We start from the raw sequence: 15,103 nt of genomic DNA, 5'->3' as shown, positions 1-15,103 counted from the left end.
TACATAAACAGAAAATGGCAGAGAAACATCTTCAAGGTATGTTTTATAGTAGTAAGAGAGCAAGAAGGCTACAGGTAGAAGAGACTACCACTTCAGAGTCTCTACCAGCCACTACTGGCCAGTCAAGGTCTGAGATCATTTCGGGGCACAGGGACATTGAAGTTCCTTTTTGACCAAGTCAGAACCATCAAAGCAAGGGGCCTCTTCTCCCTGGAAAAGCTTTTTCCTCCAAACTACAAGTCTCAGATGGTCTGTCTTATCTTTCCCTAATTCCAGAGAGAACTTTTAAACTCTGTTGGGAGATAAAGGAGGGGAGAATAAGTAAAGTCCCAAACCTCCTGCTCCCCAAATTCAGAAAAAATATGTATTGAAGGGACTAGAAAGAGGGAAAGGGCAGGAAGTCATTCATGCTTAAGCAGTGGTCTCCTAAGCAAGATTCCAGAAGAACCTTTGACATCAGCAATAAATGGTCTGAGACTTCTGGCAACTTAAAATTTTTAAGTTTACAGTTCAGTTCATGGTGGGAGAGGTGGTTCAGAGGTAGAGTGCTTACCTTGCATGTGTAAGGCTCTGGCTTTAATCCTGAGCACCATATACTCCTCCAAGTGTAACCATAAAGGTTCTTTTTCTGTTGTCCTTTTTTATTTATTTGGGCCACACTCGGCAGAGCTCAGAGCTTACTCCTGACTCTGAACTCAGAAATTACTTCTGGTGGGGGTCAGGAACAGGGGTGCCAATGATCAAACCCAGGTCAGTGTGCAAGGCAGGTATCCCTACCTGCTGTATTATCATCCCAACCCTAACCATGAAGGGTCTGTTCCCCTTCAGAGAGATATAGAGAGAGAGACAGAGACAGAGACACACAGGAGAGAGAGAGAGAGAGAGAGAGAGAGAGAGAGAGAGAGAGAGAGAGAGAGAGAGAGAGAGAAGGGATTTTGTTTGGGGGCCCAGTGTTCACGGCTTACTCCTCGGCTCTGTACTCAGGGATCACTTCTGAGTGATTCGGGAGATTATATGGGTGCCAGGTATCCAACCTGGATTGGCAGTGTGCCAACTAAAAGCCCTTTCCATTAAACATTAATCTATGTAATCTTGGGCAAGTTGTCGCCCCAAATGTATATAAAATTGTCGTTTCTATACACTTATAACAAAAGAAAAGTTACAGGTGTTTCCTATATTTAAATTTTTTTCAAATATATATAAGATACCTAGTAATTAAGGTATTCTCTTCATTCTGAAACTTCGAACCTCAAAGGGCCTAAGAGTATATATTTGGTTTAGTGGTATATTATGGTTTTAAAAAAGAGAGAGACTGCATACATTATTAGAATGTTTCTACTCAATGAATACTTCTTAAACCAGTCCTGAACAAGAGAGAATTTTTTTCATTTGACTTAGTAAAAAGAAATACATGAGAGTTTTGATGCTCATAGCTAGCTAGAAAGTGGCAGAGAGAAAACTAGAAACAGCTCACGGCTCACGTAATGGACTCAAACATACTGCAGGTTTCCCATAGGCCAAGTGCTAGTTTCTTGAGTAGACAATGTGGGGAAGGAAGGAAGGAAGGAAGGAAGGAAGGAAGGAAGGAAGGAAGGAAGGAAGGAAGGAAGGAAGGAAGGAAGGAAGGAAGGAAGGAAGGAAGGAAGGAAGGAAGGAAGGAAGGAAGGTAGGAAGGAAGGAAGGAAGGAAGGAAGGAAGGAGGGAAGGAGGGAGGGAGGGAGGGGGAGGGAGGGAAGAAGGAGGGAGGGAGGGAGGAAGGAAGGAGAGGAGGGAGGGAGGGAGGAAGAAAGGAAGGAAGGAAGGAAGGAAGGAAGGAAGGAAGGGGAGGAGCAAAGGAGGGAGGAAGGAAGGCAGGAAGGAGGGAGGGAGGAAAGGAGGGAGGAAGGGGAGGTGGAAAGGAGGGAGGGAGGAAGGAAGAAAGGAAGGAAGGAAGGAAGAAGGGGAGGAGGGAGGAAGGAAGGAGGAAATAAAGGAGGGAGGAGGGAGGGAGGAAGGAAAGAAGGAAGGAGGAAAGGAGGGAGGGAGGAAGGAAGGAAAGAAGAAAGGAAGGGGAGGAGAAAAGGAGGGAGGAAGGAAGGAAGGAAGGGGAGGAGCAAAGGAGGGAGGAAGGAAGGAAGGAAGGAAGGAGGGAGGGAGGGAGGAAAGGAGGGAGGAAGGGGAGGTGGAAAGGAGGGAGGGAGGAAGGAAGAAAGGAAGGAAGAAGGGGAGGAGGGAGGAAGGAAGGAGGAAATAAAGGAGGGAGGAGGGAGGGAGGAAAGAAAGAAGGAAGGAGGAAAGGAGGGAGGGAGGAAGGAAGGAAGGAAAGAAGGAAGGAGGAAAGGAGGGAAGGAGGGAGGGGAGGAGGAAAGTAGGGAGGGAGGAAGGTGGAAAGGAGGGAGGGAGGGAGGAAGGGATGGAGGGAGGGAGGAAGGGATGGAGGCAGGGAGGAAGGGATGGAGGGAGGAAGGAAGGAACGCAGGCACAATCTTCCCAATTTCCTCTAGAGAATTTGAGAAAGTTCTGCAGGCGGGAGGGAGGGAGGGAAGGAAGGAAGGAAGGAAGGAAGGAAGGAAGGAAGGAAGGAAGGAAGGAAGGAAGGAAGGAAGGAAGGAAGGAAGGAAGGAAGGAAGGAAGGAAGGAAGGAAGGAAGGAAGGAAGGAAGGAAGGAAGGACTCCAAGATGCCAGCTGCAAAGGATATAAAGTACCAAGGAAGGAGAGCAAGAGAGGTGGGTGTCTCCAAGTGGTGGTGTTGGGGGGAGTGAGACTCAGGCGGAGCGTCTATTCCTCCGAGCCGCCTGGGGGCGCTGCGTCCTTCACCGCGCCGCTCATCCCGGAGGCGCCCTCTCGCTCCTTTTTGCCGCCGGAAATGCCGGGGCGATGACGGAAACCCGGAGGGAGGGGAGATAGAGAGGAGAGCGAGAGCGAGAGAGAGAGAAGGGCCCTGAAGGAAAGGGCGGCCGCGTTCGCCGTTGCCGCGCCTCCTAATAACCCCTGAGCGAGCGGCGTGCGTGCGTGCGTGCGTGCGGGTGGGGGTCTGGCCGGAAGTGCGCGTGCACTGCGAGGCGTGGCGAGGCGCGGCGCGGCGCGGCGCGCTCCGGGGCTCGGCTGCTGCTGCTGCTGCTGCTGCTGCTGCTGCGGCTGCGGCTGCTCCTCGATCCTGCGCCGGGCTCTGGCGGCGGCGGCGGCGGGCGGCGGGCGGGGGCCGGGCGGGGGGCGGGAGGCGGCGGGGCCGGGGCACGCGGAGGCGGAGGCGGGCGCCCGTCCGCCGCCATGGACGACAAGGCGTTCACCAAGGAGCTGGACCAGTGGGTCGAGCAGCTCAACGAGTGCAAGCAGCTCAACGAGAATCAAGTGCGGACGTTGTGCGAGAAGGTGAGCGGCCGGGCGGGCGGGCGGGCGGGCGGGCGGGCGGGCGGCCTGGGCCGGGCCGGGCCGGGCCGGGCCGGGCTGGGCTGGGCGGCTGGGCCGGGCCGACCGTCGGCCGCGCTCGCTCGAACTGTCGCTCTGTCGCAGGCGTTGAGCGGGTCTTTCCCTCCCTCCTCCCTCCCTCCCTGCCTCCCGCCGCCGTCGGGCCCCCCAGCCCCAGGCCCCGCGCCCCAAGTCGGACCCAGAGGGGGTTGGAGAAGTTGGGCGTGATGGCAGGCTGTGATTTCTTATCTTGATTTTCATGGAAACAGTTGCATTCTGTATTACTAGTTATGCCAAGTATGTGATGCATCTTTATCAACACGTAAAATGTTTTTATAAAAAGCTTGGCTAAGCAAAAATAATTCATTTCATCTTTTATTATTGCCTGTGGTTGATTTAAAAAGAACTTGATTGATGGATGCATTGATTTTTTTGGGGGGGGGGTCACATCCAGCCGTGCTCAGGGTTCACTCCCGGCTTTTGCAACTCCGAAATCACCCCTCTGGCAGGTTCAGGAGGCCTTCTCGGATGGGATGCCGGGAATCGAACCAGGTCCGTCCTAGGCTGGCTGCTTGCATGCATGCAAGGCAAAATGCCCTTTTTTTTTACATTTTAATTAAAAAAATTTTAAAGTAGGGGTTGATTTTTTATTTTATTTTATTTAAAAAAACTATTGATTAATGGATTGATTGGCTTTTTCAAAGGTCCACATCCAGCAATGCTCAGGGATCACTCCTGCTTTGCAACTCCGAAATCCCCCTTCTTGCAGGGTTTAGGGGATCACATGGGATGGGAGGCCGGGAATCGAACCAGGTCCGTCCTGGGCTGGCTGCTTGCATGGAAAGCAAAGTGCCCTACCGCTGTGCTATCTATCTCTCCTTCCTCCCCTCCCCCCATTATTTTTATTTTAATTTAGTTTTTTTTTTTTTTAGAGTAGGGGGTTGCCTTTGGTCGAATACATAGATGGTGATGGGGTTTCCCTCTGAGTGGCTCTGGGAAGCAAAAAAAAAGAAAACGTGGGGTTTTAAGTTTGGCACTGTTTAGGGGTCTCCTTCCATTGCTACTATATATGTTTTGTTTTGGTTTTCTTGCAAATTGAATTGGGTTTTCTCTTGGTCCGATCATTTTTTTTAAGACGTATCCTTCCTGAAGAACTTTGTACTCATTACTTCAGCTCAACTGGATCATCCTCCAGGTGCTGTCACTCTTTTCAGTTGTCAATGATGGGTGAGCGTCACTTCAGTTAACTAACTTACTACAGTCACTTACTTCGCTTGCCACTTTCTCCCCTGGACCTCTGTCTGGCTGCTTCCGCCTCTCCTTGTTTATTTAGATCTTGAGTTTTTCTGATCTTTTATAACCTGGACACAGTCAATTTTCTGCATTTTTATGTTCTCCACTTGAACTCCATAATGGAAGGAGGAAGCTATTTTCTTCCTTGATGCTTTTGGGTTGGTCCGCATCTCTAACCCAGAACTGAAAAGGTTTTTGATCGAATTTGGATGAAAAGGGCCCCAAGAGATAGCACAGCGGCGTTTGCCTTGCAAGCAGCCGATCCAGGACCAAAGGTGGTTGGTTTAAATCCCGGTGTCCCATATGGTCCCCCATGCCTGCCAGGAGCTATTTCTGAGCAGGCAGCCAGGAGTAACCCCTGAGCACCGCCGGGTGTGGCCCAAAAACCAAAAAAAAAAAAAAAAAAAAATACGATGAAAAAAATAGGAAAGATTTTTGTCAATTTTTTGTCTTTGTTCGGTTGGTTTTCTTTTTGTATTTTGGTGCCTCAGTTACTCCTGGCTCTAGGGATACTTAGGGATTAGTCTTGTATTGAACCCGGGTCAGCCACGTGCCAAGCAAGTACCCTGCCTCCTGTACTATCTCTCCATTCCTTTGTCAATATTCTTGAGAGAGAACGTTTAAAAGTATTCAGTTTAGGGCCCGGAGAGAGCACAGCGGTGTTTGCCTTGCAAGCAGCCGATCCAGGACCAAAGGTAGTTGGTTCGAGTCCCGGTGTCCCATATGGTCCCCCGTGCCTGCCAGGAGCTATTTCTGAGCAGACAGCCAGGAGTAACTCCTGAGCACAGCCGGGTGTGACCCAAAAACCAAAAAAAAAAAAAAAAAAAAAAGTATTCAGTTTAGAGATGGAAGAATAAGACTTTCTTAAAATCTTGGGAGTTTTTTTCTTTTAAAAAGTCCTTCTGCCGAGGTTCGAATCCCTGCATCCCATATATTCCCCCGAGCCTGCCAGGAGCGATTTCTGAGTGTAGAGCCAGGAGTAACCCCTGAGCACTGCCGGGTGTGTCCCAAAAACAAACAAACAAAAAGGTCGTTGTAATGTGCCTTAAAGCCTTTACATAGTAACTATTAACATAGGAGAATTTCTCTGAGTAGGACTGGCAAGCAAATGCTTTTCTGAAACTGCTTATTGCTTCAAGTTGACATCAATTTTGGGAGATAGCTTTTACCATTTAAGTCCATCTCCATCCACTTCCACTCCTCAATTTGAAAATAAAATAGTAACTAATACCAGAATATTCACATTTTGAAATTGAGTTGAGTCAGGTAACCTCACTGTTATTAGATATTTTTTTAGTTGAAGTTCATAGTTGATTTTGTTTGTTTGTTCTTGAGCTACACCCAATGGTGCCCAGTGCTTACTCCTAGCTCTTTGCTCAGAAATCACTTCTGGGGCGCTCAGGTGATCATGAGGTTCTGGGGATTTCAAAGGCCCGTGCCCATCAGCTGTGCTCTCTTCAGCCCCACAAAGTCAAGCCAAATTGGTTTTTTTTACTTTGACTAATAATTTTAAGATGGATTCTTACTGAAGAATGGTGTATTCATTACTTTTCTCGTTTACACCTTCATTTGCGGGCACTTGTATTGATTGTCACTTAAGCTCCTAAATGGGCTGCCAATTCTTAAAACCTCAGTTGTTTATTAAAACTGTATTTGTTTGTTTGTTGTGACACTCGGTTACTCCTGGCTATTCGCTCAGAAATCGCTCCTGGCTTGGGGGACCATATGGGACGCCAGGGGATCGAACCACAGCCTGTCCTAGGCTAGCAAGTACAAGGCAGATATGCCTTACACTCGTGCCACCGCTCCGGCCCCTAAAGCTGTATTTTTATCAATCTTTTCTTGAGTGCTTGCATCTACTTTTTTTTTTTTTAATTTTTTAAATTTTTTTTTTAATTTTTTTTTTTAATTTTGAAGTTTTTTCTTGTTTGGGGGCCAGTTCTGGCACATCTCAGGGTATATGTTGTATACAAGGGTTGACTACAAGGAAGGCAGCTGTCTTCTCTCTCACCCTAAACATAAATTTTCAAGTGGAAAAAATTTTTTTTCCTTTGGGGATATTGCCAGTGGGATGTATAAGAGTGGTCCCCCTTTCTCTGTTGTGAGCAGGACTGCGTGTTGCCATCTCTTCTCTTCTAGCAGCTGTGACTGTCCCCTTGTATTTGTATTGCTTGACACCTTTGTCCCTGGTTTCATCTTGTGTTCCTACAGTAGGGATCCCTCCTTTTTGCTTTTTTTTCTTGTTGTTTGCTTGTAGTCCACACCTGGCAGTGCTCAAGAGCTTACTCCTAAGTCTTTCTGCTCAGAAATTGCACTGGCAGGCTCAGGAATCTGGGAAGTGGTGATCATGTGGAATGCTGGGGTTCTAATCCCAGTTGGCAGCATGAGAGTCAAATGTTCTTCTTATCTGCTAGCTAGACTACCGCCTGCCCCATAGCTCCTTTTTCTTAATACTAGCATTGATTACACTGAACTCTGATAGTCAGCATGACTTCAAACCCAAGTTGAAGTCGACTTCAACTTCCTTACCTGTCTTTATATAAGACAGAAAATTTGCTATCTCCTGGTTTAGTGTAAATATTAAATCCAAACAAGAAATAGGCACTTAGTGTTTAAATGAAGAAAAACCGAAACCAAGAGTAGCTAGCTACTAGATCTCATTTTAAATCTGCTGTCACTTTTTTTTTTTTTTTTTTTTTTTGCAGAAGATAATGTGGCTCTGACTTCTCTCTGGTAAATGTACTTTGTGATGTTCTCTGTCTATGACTATAATTTTGACAAGCTGCAGCTTCCATTATTTTTGTGGTCTTTTCTCTCTAAAGTACAGAGTACTGGGATCATTTGCAATTTGGTAAAGTTACTCTTCCTCATTTGATCAATTTAATGCTTGCTTTGCCCTTTCTTATAAGATTGATAGGCACAGGCATGAGATAATTCAAAAAGTGGGTACTTATTTTCATATGTGAGAGGCGTTGATTTGATCCCTGGCACCATCTGGTCCCTCAAAGCATAGAAGCTGGCATAGCCCTTGAGCGCTCAATACCCGTACTTGGCATCCCTTTTGCCAAGTCCCCGCTGGGAATAGCTCTGGTGACCCTCCACACACCGAACTTTCAGACTTTTGGACCAAGTGTTTTCAGGCTTATGCTTCCAGGTACAGCTGCATTATTAGGGGCCCTGAGAGCCCCTCACCAAAATTTTCTGGAAATAACCCTGTTGTAAAAGGGGAGGCCAATTGAAGGCGTAGAGAAAGAATATGGAGAAAACAAAGTAATTCTATAAACCTGATTATATAAATTATCTTTGATTCTTTGTGATTAAGTTCTTGTTGCTTTTTATTTTGAATCATAACTGGTTGTGTACAGGACTTATTCCTGGCTCTGTCCAGGAGACCATATGTGTTGTTAGAGATTGAACCCAGATTTACCTCATGCTAAGCAGACTCCTTACCTGCTGTACTATCTTTTCAGCTCCCTAGGTTTTAGGGGGGGGGGTTTGTTTGTTTGGTTTCATAAGATATTTTGGGGAGTCTTTTGAAAGAACTGTTCTACATAATGTTAAATTATGTTGATAGTTTTTCCCTCAGAATTAAACTCCTGTTCAAACAGAGATTGAAGAAGTCAACTAAAATCAGTGGTTGGTAAAGGTCTTGGTTTGAGATAGTGGCAAAAAGAAAATTCTCTATTTTGGGGCTGGAGGTAGAGCATTTACCTTTTACACAGCCAACCCAGGTTAGATCCCCAGCATCCTTTTTGGTCCCCAAGCCCCATCAGAGTAACTCTTGAGTGCAGTTAAGAGTAACCCTTGAGCATTGCCAGATACGGCCTAAAAACAAACCAAAACATCCATACTGATGCTGATTAGAAAGAATATTGAAAAGATGGCCGTGAGTGCTGGAGAGAATACCACCCTGCCATGTGTGTCCCTGATCCCGAAAAAAAGAGTATGTGTCTTAGTTGGACTGGACTCAGGTTAATTTCTATCTTGAGAAACGTTGTTTGCATAAAATAATAAGTCATCTCTGCTGAGAATTCTGTCTCTTGACATTTACTTAAATTAGTAGTCCAGCTTTTTAAACTGTGAATTTGACTCTGCTTATGTGGAGAGAGATCTCTTCTGCAAGTCATTCCTGCCCCAGCAGTAGCTCTGCCATCCTAAAGATTGTGTGTCTCAAGAGCCAGTCTGTCCCTGTTCAGGACATTCTGTGACTAGAACTATTATTTTTAACTCTTGGTAGAGTCTCAGAAGAGTAAAAAAAAATTAGGTTCTTTGACATGAACAATTGTACATGAAAGAACTTTATGAAGGACTCTCAAGTAGAAAGGAAAATTTAGCTTGTTTGTATGTGAGCAGATTGTTATATTCTGATTATTACAAAATCTTGCTTTAAAAAATGAGGTTTGTTTACAAGAATACATCTATTTCTTCATCTTAGCCTCAGCCTTGAAATAGTAGAAATGGCTTTAGAATATCGTTTTTATTATTATGTAATTTAGGCACTGTGGTTTGCAGTACTGTTAATATGATTTCATGCACAGTGTTCCATACCACACTCCACCAATGTCCCCTCCATCGTACTCCGTCAGTTCTCCCACCATGATAAAAGCTCTGTTCTGCAGATGGTATTTCATTAGTAGTAAATAACGTTCTCAAATTCTTGAACGCCTAAAGCCATCTTAATGAAAATGAGAACCTGGTACAAATGAATAATTGATTGGTGTGAGCTCTGTGAAAGATCTTTTGGATTTGCTTTGTCTTTGGCCCACACCCTGCAAAGCTAAGCCTTAGTTAGTGCTTACTCCTGGCTTTGTGCTCAGGAGTTACTCTTAGCGGGAATTAAACCAGATCATTCATGTACTAAGCAAACACCTTGTTAGCTGTGCTTTCTCCAGCCCCTCTTGTAAAAAAAATTTTTTTTTGATAGAATGACCCAGAAAAATAAGTTTTGAGAGCCAGGGAGATAACACAGCCAGGAGGGAGTTTGCCAGTCAGTTCAATCCCTGGCATCCCAAGCTTGCCAGAACTGATTTCTGAGCATAGAGCAAGGAATAACCCCTAAGTGCTGCTGGATGTGGTCCAAAATTCAAAATAAAAAAGTCTTAAATCAGGGGCCAGAGCAATAGCTCGGTGGTAAGGCATTTGCCTTGCACACAGCTGACCCAGGATGGACCTGGGTTCAATCCCTGGTGTCCCTTGTGGTCCCCAAATCAGTAGCAATTTCTGAGCATGTAGCCAGGAGTAAACCCCTGAGTGTCACCAGGTGTGGCTCAAAAAGCAAAACAAAACAAAAAGTCTTGAATCAGTGTGATAACTGAAAACGTTCAGCGTATACATTGCATGCAGAAGACCCAGGTTCATCACAGGTGAATTTCTCACCTAGTACCTTCAGAGCACCTCCTCTGCCCAGGACCAGGAGAAGCTACTATGTATCGCTGGGTATGGCCCCAAAATTTCTGATTATAGTAAAATATGAAGCTCAAGCCGTATTCTGATAAACAGATGGTTGTTTCCCACGCTTTTAAGCCAGCTTTTTACTATTAATAGTACTTAGTAATTCCCTCTGTCCTTATTTAGCAGACAGGTAGAAACTAAACCAGACTAGCATGGGCTAGCTAATGAGTAGAAAAGCTCTTTGAGATCACTTCATTATTTATCAACCAAATATATACGTTAAAAAAAAATTATCCTGGGGGGCAGGGCTGGAGAGCTAGCACAGCAGTAGTGTGTTCGCCTTGCATGCAGCCGACCCAGAAAAGACCTGGGTTCAATTCCCAGTATCCCATATGGTCCCCTGAGCCTGCCAAGAGGATTTTGAGCACAGAGCCAGGTGCCGGAGTGCCGCTGGGTGTGCCCCCCCACCCTCCAAAAAATTATCTTGGACTAGAGAGATAGTGCATGGGTTAAGATATTTGCCTTACACATAGTAGACCCTGATTCAATACCCAGCACCACATAAGGGTTGCTCCTCCCCCCAAAAAAATTTTTATCAGTAGATAAAATGAAAATATTTACATAGTAATTTTTCTAGCCTATGAATTAGTTTTACTTGTAGCAGATATATATGTTTTCTTCCACAGTCTTCAGGACAAATGCTAAGAAGAGAAAGGTGAATAAAATCTTTTGATAAAAAGGAAATTAAAATGTTAGGTATTAAAAATAAAGTTGATCTAAATGGCAGTGCATATAAATTAGTGTGTGTTTAAGGCCCTGAGTTCAATCCTGGCCCCACATAGCACCTTGTTCACAGCTACAGTTCACAACTACATAATAAAAGACAAAGTCATCACTATTTTAGATATATGAACCCTATTTATTTTCTGAGTTTTATACGTGGCTGACCCTGGTTTTATCCTTGGTACCACATGATTCTCCAGGTTCTACATATATAGTCCTCTAGGCACAGCCAAGAGTGATCCCTGAGCACTTTCATTGTGATCAAAACAACAAAAACATAAACGTACTTCCCAAAGAAATAGTAGAGAAAAATGGGCTAAGAAGTGCATACTTTGCCTGTGGGAATCCCAGTTTCAGGCCCTGGCACTGCATGGTACACTAAGCACTGCCTGATGTGACCCAAAAGCCAAAGAAGAGAATATTAATAAACTAGTTATTAGAACTCAAGGAGTGTCCGGAAATAGGGCTCAATAGGTCAAATGCGGATCTGGAAGATAGCACAGTGGTGGGGCATTTGCCTTTCATGTGGTCAATCAGAAGGGACCCGGTTCTATCCTATATGGTCCCCCAGTTTCCCAGGGGCGATTTCTGAGTGCAGAGCCAGGAGTAACCCTGGGTACTGTTGGGTATGGCCCAAAAACCAATCAATCATTGAAGTTTTATTTTTTTGTTTGTTTTAATCAATGAAGTTTTAAATAAAATAGGCCAAATGCATATTTTAAGTGTAGGGGGCCTAGGTCCAATTCCCAGTAGTGTCTGGTCCCTTGCCAGGTGTGGCCAAAAATATATATGTCATATTTTTTAAATGAGCCTTGCTGATCATGACTGGTGAAGCTACATTTAGAAAACTCTTGGGCCCGGAGAGATAGCACAGCGGCATTTGCCTTGTAAGCAGCCGGTTCAGGACCTAAGGTGGTTAGTTCAAATCCCAGTGTCTATATGGTCCCCGGTGCCTGCCAGGAGCTATTTCTGAGCAGACAGCCAGGAGTAACCCCTGAGCACCGCCGGGTGTGGCCCAAAAACCAAAAAAAAAAGAAAAGAAAAGAAAACTCATGCAATTATTTAGGATGATCAAGTAAAAACTACCTGACAAACTTTAATAGTTTGAATCTTAACAGACAAATGTGTACTGTGGTTAAAAAAAAAAAAAGGTAACAGATCAGGGTTGCAGCAGTAATACTATGACTTATTTGCCTTGCACTTGTCCAACCTGAATTTGTTCCCCGGCATTCCATATGGCCCTCCCAAGTCCTGCCTGTGCAGAGCCAGTGGTAAATCAAGAACAGCCAGGTCAGGGGTCAGCGATAGTGCAGTGGTAAGGCATTTGCCTTGCATGCAGCTGATCCAGGACTGACTTCGATTTGTCTGATTCCAGGCATCCATATTGTCTCCCAAGCCAGGAGCGATTTCTTGAGCACATAGCTCAGAGCAGTGGTCAGCAACCTGCAGCTCGCGAGCCACATGTGGCTCTACACTTTTACTTTGGCTCTTCTGTGTGCCGGGAGGCCGCTCCAGGAGTCAGGACTCTGCTCCTAGCCTCTGTCAGTGCGCGCCCTGTGTGGCTCTCAAAATAAATTTCAATCGTGGTTTTGGCAAGATTTGGCTCAGTTGAAAGAAAAGGTTGCCGACTACTGGCTCAGAGTAACTCCTGAAGGCGTCACCGGGTGTGGCCCAAAAACCAAAAAAAAAAAGAGCAGCCAGGTCTGACTCTAAAACCAGAAGTAATAGTAATAATAATAACAGACCAATTGAAGCACTGTAGCTGTCATGGCTACCATGTGGAATTTACTTCATTTATTCTGTGTTAGTTGTACTGAATGCAAGATAATAGGAATCAAGACCCATGAGATGCAGAGAAATGATTTGAGGCCAGTAGTCATGCTTGATTTTTGGGATATAAAAGAAATTTGCCTGTTTACTCACACCAGGGAGTCTTGTTAGAAAAGGGGACTCCAGGGACCGGGAAGGTGGCGCTAGAAGTAAGGTGTCTGCCTTGCAAGCGCTAGTGTAGGACAGACCGTGGTTCTATTCCCCCCCCCCCCGTGTCCTATATGGTCCTCCAAGCCAGGAGCGATTTCTGTGGGCATAGCCAGGAGTAACCCATGAGTGTCAAACGGGTGTGGCCCAAAAACAAAAAAGAAAAGAAAAGGGGACTCCAGAAGAAGCCCACATATGAATTGGAAAAGCCTTGAAACTTCCTGGGAAGAGATTCTGGAAAAGCCCCCAAGGCTGAGAGAAGGCCTAAAGTTGAGCAGGAATTGCTGAATAGGAGTCCCCCAATGCCTGAATCTGTTTAAAATTCAGGCTCTGAAGGATGACAACATGTTTTATAAAGAACTTCCATTGTTCTTTTGCCCTTTTGTGAAAAGACCCTTTGTATTCTTTCACCTTCCCTTTGTTGGTGTTTCACAAATATGGAGTTGCTTGTCTGTGCTGTGTCCCAGGGAGAGTGCACCTTTAATTGTCAAGCTCTTTGCATTCTGGCTGTCTTACTGGGGTGCTCTAATGTACCACAGTCACAGACTTCAACGGCAGTGTTTGTGCACACCTGGCTGTGTGCCTGAGCGCACACTCCGGTTTCCAGAAAGTAGAGCAACCAGAACCACTGTCAGCACATGTAGGTGGCGTCAGAGGTTCAAAATGTGGCCTCACATTTGCACAAAAGTCACTTTGGTCAAAAAGCTGCCCTTGAGTCCCATAGGGCCCTCTTTTGTTAGTGGCCAGATGTTGTGTCTGACATTTCCTGTTAGGCCTTTCCAAACTTGAATTTCATATTATCTCTCTGCCCCCCTCCCAGTTAGCCAGTTTTAGATGCTTAAATTTCTTTCCATATCTTTTAGCATTTTTCTGTAGTTGTGTGTGTGTGTGTGTGTGTGTGTGTGTGTGTGTGTGTGTAAATTATTGGAAAGCAAAACCCCAAAATTTAGGTTCCTGGTCAGTACTTAAGGCCTGAGCACTGCTGAGTGTGGCCCCCAAAGCATAAATAAAATGCAGATTTATTGAATGCATCTGAGAAGATAATTATGTGTTAGTCAGGTCTGAGTTATTGGGTTGTTTTGTGTGTGTGTATGTGTGTGTGTGTGTGGTTGTTGCTGTATGGAGGCCACTTCACTTTAGTGTTGCTTGTGAAGAGGGCAGGCTTCATGATACCAGGGATTGAACCAGGGTCTCGCATTTGCAGGGTATCTGTCTTATCACTTGAGCCACATCCTAGAATCTGCATTGAAAATCTATTTTATTGAATATTTGTGCTGGGAAGATAGTTGTATCCCATACCACATGATTCACCACCTCTTAATTCCTGAAGCACTTAGCTATGAATAACGTTTGAGCACTGCTCAGACCCCTCTAAATAAATACCTCTTAGAGACTACTACTTAAAATAATTTGGGGGGGGGGGGCGGAGAGATAGCACAGCGGTGTTTGCCTTGCAAGCAGCCGACCCAGCACCTAAGGTGGTCGGTTTGAATCCCGGTGTCCCTTATGGTCCCCTGTACCTGCCAGAAGCTATTTCTGAGCAGTTAGCCAGGAGTAACCCCTGAGCACTGCCCAGTGTGGCCCAAAAACCAAAAAAAAAAAAAGTATTTTGGGCACACCCAGTAACGTTCAGGGGTTACTCCTGGCTATGCGCTCAGAAATCGCTCCTGGCTTGGAGACTATGTGGGATGGAACCTTGGTCAGTCCTGGGTCAGCTAAGAGCAAGGCAAATGCCCCACCGCTGTGCCATCACTATAAAAATTTTTGACTTCTTTTCATTCGATCTTTGAAAGTGGTGCTCAGAAAGCCAGCAGCCATTCTCAGTCATGCATGTTCTGTCATCCAGGCTGAAGGTGTCTTACTACTCAGACTTTGCAGTCAGGTGATGCTGGGGGGGGGGGGGCGTGAACCTAGGATGGTCACATTACCCTCCTTTTCTTTTTTTGGTTGGTGCTTTTTTGGACCACACCCTGATGGTGCTGGGGTGGGGGTGGGCAGTGTTTCTGGCTCAGCATTTTGGCATGTCACTCCCCGGACCAAGCTGTGCCAAAGAAGGGTTCAGCATGCAAAGCATGACTCCAGCTCTTTGAGCTATCTTCCTGACCAGTGACTGCAATTTTAAAGAGTGTCATTGGTATTCTGATGCAGTCATTTCAGATTGTATATTGAAAAATCCTACTTTGTGGAATATATTGAAATTCTGAAACTAGATAGAGTTGTGGTATAAAAGCTTCCAACTTATTTTTAAGTGTGTGTGCTTTCAATGTCATA

General features: G+C 45.4%; 1 protein-coding gene across 2 annotated transcripts in view; it reads left to right on the top strand.

The window, feature by feature from the left end:
* Nucleotides 1–3,149: 3,149 nt before the first annotated feature.
* Nucleotides 3,150–15,103, top strand: part of PPP2CB (protein phosphatase 2 catalytic subunit beta) — a 41,462-nt gene continuing 29,508 nt past the window's right edge. Inside the window, exons 1-2 of one of the 2 annotated variants that reach the window (XM_049772393.1) lie at nucleotides 3,150–3,155; nucleotides 3,242–3,352. In XM_049772393.1, the coding sequence (XP_049628350.1) occupies nucleotides 3,251–3,352 (102 nt within the window). In that variant the 5' untranslated portion in view covers nucleotides 3,150–3,155; nucleotides 3,242–3,250. Of the gene's footprint in view, nucleotides 3,156–3,205; nucleotides 3,353–15,103 lie in introns of those variants that run through there. The other variant, XM_049772392.1, reaches the window with a different exon arrangement.

Source organism: Suncus etruscus, chromosome 4 (genome assembly GCF_024139225.1).
Source record: "Suncus etruscus isolate mSunEtr1 chromosome 4, mSunEtr1.pri.cur, whole genome shotgun sequence".
NCBI lineage: Eukaryota > Metazoa > Chordata > Mammalia > Eulipotyphla > Soricidae > Suncus > Suncus etruscus.
Note: the sequence above shows the minus strand (reverse complement) of the source record. Positions and strands in the feature narration are given on the sequence as shown.